Raw genomic sequence first — 6,000 nt, forward strand, 5'->3', positions numbered from 1 at the left:
TTTTTTTGTTGTTTTTCAGTCAGTGTGCATTACAATAACAGCAGGGAAATTTACATTTTATCCAGCATGGTAGGAAATAGACACTTAGTCTATTTATAGTAGATTTAAGTAATTTTAGTCTAGTAATAGTAGATTACAATGAGATGAATAATGGATATACTAATATAAATAATATGCAATGAGATTAACATTATATAATATTTTAATTAATAAATATCACATTGAAAAAGTATTATATTTGTTTTGTGTGAAGTCCTTTAAAATTAAAAAATAATCCTTAAAGGACTTGAAAATCCTGTGATTTAATTTTGTAATAACAGAAACAGACCTGTGAATAGCTTTAGTAGCTAGAAAAGCGCTATGTAAATTCTGCCCTTTAAATCGTAAAATTTAGCATTTTACGATTCTATATCAATATATTGACATGAGTATTTTGGCACGAGTTCTGTGCTGCATTCACTCTGTAACCTTCACTGATTTCACCTTTCACAAGGCCTCATTTAAAAGTTTGTTCCGACTTTCGTTATGGCACTGGCTCGCATCTGGACAGCGCACGTGGATCTTTTGTTTCATTCAATTAACGTTGGAAAATAAAAAATATATATTTTTTACTGTTTTTTCTTTATATTGGTAATTTTTTATTACAACTGAATGTACGTGGGCTGGTTCGCATCCAGAGCAATGCAATTTGACTAGGTGGGCTCAGTCAGAGGGACTGGTGAGGGACCGCGGACTTAGGTCTGGACCAATCACCGTGCACTTACGTCACTGAAGGAGCTAAAAAAAAAAAAAGTCCCTCAAAACGGAGTTCTAAGAACTACAATCTTTGAATGAAAAGGTTCCTGCAGTGCGAAAACGGCCATTGAAACAATGAAATCTAATTCAATCAAAGAATCCTTTTTTTTTTTTTTTTTTTTTTTTTTTTTTTAAACCCCAGCCCTATAATATGGATTTATGTTGCAGAGGAATCCTCTTCTTGGCTGTAATCAAATTTTTAACCTCTGCAGCGGCATTATTTAAACACACCGAACCATTACAAAAGGCGAAAATTGCTCCAAAATGTCCTGAAAAAAACTAAAACAAACCAAAATAACCACCTGGCCATTTCAGATCCAGACATCGGCGTTCCTGCCAAGAAGAAGCGTGAGGAGGACGGCGCCGAGGTTCTGGAGATGAAGGAGAACAACGAGAACCCGCTGCGCTGCCCTGTCCGCCTCTACGAGTTCTACCTCTCCAAATGGTCAGTCCATCCTCCTCTCACTCCCTTGCTTCTGGTGCTTCTTACACCTGATAGTAATAATGATGATGATGATGATAACAATTATGAGATTGACGATTATTATAATGATTGTAATAATGATTATGGTATTGATGATTATGATAATAAATGATGATAAAGATAATAAATTATAGTCTGAAACAAAGTCAGCTTAGTGTCATATAAATGAAGTTTCACCTTTTCAAACAAGTTTTACTTGTGGACCTTTTCAGGATTTGGTTTCATTTTCAGTTAACTTTTTATTAGAGGTCCAGCCTGCAGGGTTCAGGCGTACACCATTACATTGCTTGCCCACCCCCACGTCATTTTGCTTTTTTATTTTTGATTTAAAAAAATATATATATTTTTTTTAATAGGCATAAAACCCATTTTGTAAATTTTTCTGTATCAGCGCGGACGATAATCAAAAAAATTAAATTAAATACTTTTTTGCAGGACAGTCTACTGAGTCACATTTAACTTAACACTTTAGATCAGGTCTAGACCGAGACCGGTCTCCCTCTCAAGGCGTAATCAGCGCCCGTGTATAACGGGGATACTCTGCCCCCACCCCACCGTTGTAAAATGCCATGAGTTGTTTATTAACCAGCGGGAAAAATTCCTCACTGTGGCATCCCTAACCCACAGACATGATTGAGGTCTCGTTAGAGCCGCAACGTTTCAGACGTCAATTGATCAATATTGATCTACATTTGGCGCAGAAATGAGTGAAAAACTCGAAATTTCATTAGTTTCAGGAGCGAGCCGCTTTGTGACATCCGAAGTCCAAGCTTCGTCTCTCGGAACTCTTTTCCCTCCAGCCACTTGTGAGTGCGACACCTAGACAGACAGCTTGAGCCGGTGCTGTGTTTAAAGGAAACTACGTTTTACCAAACATGTGACGCAAACAGTCAATCATACAGAGAAGACCAACAACCATGTGACATGAACCGGGATGAAGCGCCGGTGCTTCCTCCACTCTCTCTCCAGCCGCAGGCTCTCCAGCCAGCAGCGCGCAACGGGGGTGAGACCCCCAGAGTGAATGCGGCGGGTCTTCCTCAAACGCCAAAGTGAACTAACTCGCCCTGCTCCCAACCCAAGCCCGGCGCCACCCCCATCCCCGCAAAAGGAGAGCGATTTAAGAAAGAATCCGCGATTTTCAGTGACATCTGGTCTGACACAGTTGGAGAGAGTCCCTCGGTCTGTTCCAAATGTCCCCGCTTATAAATCCTGAGCGCAGATTTGGGAACCTCTGATTACAGAACCCTGGAAAACTATAATACTTACCTAACATGACAAAAATGGACTCTGTGTATTGCTGCCTGCAGCTGTATTTATTATTATTATTATTATTATTATTATTATTTTGACATTATCTTGTCCGACAATAAGAAAAATTCTTGCAAGCATCAAACCACTCGATATCACAGCGCAGCCAAACCTTCTGTAGGAATACGTAGCATTTGTAGAGTTAGAGAATTGATATTACAGTGGTACCTCGACTTAAGACTGCATCTACTTAAGACTAATCCAAGATACGAGGAGCGATAGTCTCGAAAATTTGTATCGACTTGCGACCGACTACTCCAAGATACGACCGTGGAAATTTGCAGTTGCCGCATCGGCGGCCAGTCAGCAGGCGACCTACATCGTGTGTGCATGTAGTTTGTGGCTTATCGATATTTTTTTCATATTTACTGTGCTTATGCTGTGTATTTTGTTTATTTTCATCCTTCATGATTTCATAATTTATATGGGGAAAATTGCTTCGACATACGACTTTTAACATACGATAGTTCTTATAGAATGAATTACAATCGTAAGTCGAGGTACCACTGTATTAGGGCTTTCTTTAACTTTAAGTTTTTCTAAAAATACATTAAATACAAAACGGTATTTCAGGTTTGTTAACTCAGGGTAGATTTAGAAAAAAGATAGTAGGGCAGATTTTGGACATTACTTCCCCAAACAGTTACAAGTGTAAGATGCGAAACATCAAAGACAAGTAAGAGGAGTGAATGACAACTTCAGAGGAGGAATCCAAAACACTATGGACAAGTTAGAACAAGTGATAAAAAAGGATTATGCTGAATTAATATTTTGGTATGAGGTCATGACCCCCGCGCTCAGCCGTTCCAAACGGTCGTTTCAAAATAAGAGCGCGGCATTAGATATTTGCTACACGTACACAATTTGTTTTGTGAATAAGTTCTGCTTGAATTGGACCTGCGACCCAGTTTAGGATCAGGACCCACCACTTGACCCACGAGATTAATGGTGAGATCACTGAGACGCTGTGTTTATTATTTTTATAGTAATTGGTTGATTCACTGCTTTGTTTAAACAAAATTACAAAACGTGACTCGGTCTCAAAAGTTTCACAACTGAAGCATGAAATGGGAATGCAATGATACTTCTGTGCCTTCTGCAATCGGGTTTGTGTTGCAGCCTGTTTTCCAAAGATAACGTGTGCAACATGAGTTACACTTAAAAATAACACGCCTCAAAGGTCAAGGCAGTCCGTTGTTCCTAGTTTTGTTCAAGAACATGATAGAAATGTAGCCAGGTCATCAAAAATACAATAAAAGCAGCTTGTCACACATGTTGACTCATAAAATATAAAAATCCATTCATTCATCACAGTGAAGTGGGCAAAAACTGTCCAGGATGTTTTTTACGTCCACGTACATGCATAGTACAATTAAAAGTCCAAGTGAAAGAGTAAATTTTTTAATGCAAATAATATTCAACAAAATGACATTTAACTTATTGTGACAACTTTTCATATTTTAAAAAGGCTTAAAGCTTTTCATTTATTTTTTAAGCTGTATGTGAAAATGGTATCTGGGCTTAAGCCGCAAAATTTGATGACTGACGAAAGCAGGTGTTGCTATGGAGACGAGCTGTCAACTATGTTTCCTGATGCTAATTACAAATCGATGGGAACAGGTTTTTATCACATTTACATTTCGTCATTTAGCAGACGCTTTTATCCAAAGCGACTTACAATTATTCAAACACCGACGGACGCAGCCATCAGGAGCAATTAGGGGTTAAGTGTCTTGCTCAAGGACACTACAGCATGCTAGCAGGAGGAGCCTGGGATCGAACCAGCAACCTTTGGATTACTAGACCACCAGCTCTACCGCCTGACCTACCATCCCTGTTTTATGATCCATCAAGGCACCTGCAATGACTCCTTTCAGCATCTGGAAGGGCCAGATTTGCCCAAATTTAATCAATACTGCAAATCTCATGGTCCGTTCTAAATCTTCTAAATGACTTATCTATTTATCTCACTGTTGTAAAATGATTAAAGTTCAGCGACTATTTTATCAGTCTTGGCACCCAAAAGCGGAGGTATGGTTTGCAACCACTTTTCAAAGTTTGTGTTGGGGGCCCTGAATTAGGTCATGAGTACCAAAATCCACGTCAACTGGAAAATCCCCATATTCTGCCGCTGTGATTGCGGAAAGATAAAACATACTCAAAACGTCTTAACTTTTGCAATGCAGATTTAGACCAAAATAAAGAACTCTGAGATCATTATGCACAACAGATTTATAGTCTTTTTTTTTTTTTTTTTTTTTTTTTACAAAAACACATTTTAATTTAACTTGGATTTTAAATTCCCTGTTACTGTATCGATATAATAAACTGGTCTCCATCCCTCCGCCCTACTTCTTCCTTGTCTCCTCCTCTTTCTCCCTTACCCGCAGCTCGGAGACGGTGAAGCAGCGCAGTAACGTGTTCTACCTCCACCCGGAGCGCTGCTGTGTCCCCAGCAGCCCGCTGTGGTTCTCCTCCACGCCGCTGGATGACGACACCATGGCCGCCATGCTCACGCGCATCCTCTCCGTGCGAGAGCTGCACCTCCACCAGGAGAAGGGTGGGGCAGGGGGCGGGGCCAGGGCGGGCGGCGCTAGGGCGGGTGGATCCGATGACCCGCTCTACACCCCGGACGTGGAAGAAGGCGGGGACTCGGAATGAGGACGGACTTGAATGAGGACGAAAGCACACAGGAACTCATTCCCCCGTAAGCGTTTGTGTACAAATCGCTAGAAACCACTCATTGGGCTCCGACCTTCAAATCCGCAGCGGGACTTTGCACACTGTTGGGATCAGAGGATTCATATTAAAAAGAAAAAACAAAAAAAAACATAGGGACTGTTATGGGTTTCTGTTGTTCTTCTTTGTTGTTTTTGTTTCTTTTGGGTTTTTTTTACATGTAAACTTCCATTTGTTATGATTCTCTCAACTCCTGTTCAATAAACAGACTCGTCAAATAAAAAAAAAAATGTTGCTTCTTCTTTGAGCATTGTGCCCCTGATGTCACTTGTTGGGGGGGTAGATTCAGAGGAGCCGCCATCTTGTCTGCCTTCCGCACATCTCAATGGAGACTCTCAAGACTATTTTTTTTTTTATCTAAACCTTATTTTATTAGAAGGATCTGTTCTGAAAATAACTTTGACGATTTTTCTTTAATGGAGCTATACCTTTAAATTCTTTAAAAAAAGGATTTAAAAACACATTTTGGTGTAAATTCTTTTCTTTTTTTAATCATATTTTCCTTCAAATACCCAGAGTAAATCATGAGTACAATTTGTTATATAACAATATATTAACAAGTAAAACTAGTTTGTAAAAATAAATGACACCTTGTAAGAAAGTATTTTATCTAACTTTCCATTCAATCACTGGAATTTAATTTGAAACGGGGAAACTTATATTTCCGCAAATGG

The 6,000-nt window shown here is 39.4% G+C and overlaps 1 protein-coding gene across 1 annotated transcript in view; it reads left to right on the top strand.

The window, feature by feature from the left end:
• zmym4.1 (zinc finger MYM-type containing 4, tandem duplicate 1) overlaps positions 1–5,248 on the top strand; it is a gene marked incomplete at its 3' end in the record, with an annotated part of 53,699 nt that extends 48,451 nt beyond the window's left edge. Inside the window, exons 25-26 of the mRNA XM_079998125.1 lie at positions 1,111–1,240; positions 4,978–5,248. Coding sequence (XP_079854251.1) covers positions 1,111–1,240; positions 4,978–5,248 — 401 coding nt within the window. The remainder of the gene's footprint in view (positions 1–1,110; positions 1,241–4,977) is intronic.
• Between the last annotated feature and the right edge of the window lie 752 nt (positions 5,249–6,000).

This window comes from Zeus faber (assembly GCF_960531495.2).
Source record: "Zeus faber genome assembly, chromosome: 1".
Classification (NCBI taxonomy): Eukaryota; Metazoa; Chordata; class Actinopteri; order Zeiformes; family Zeidae; genus Zeus; species Zeus faber.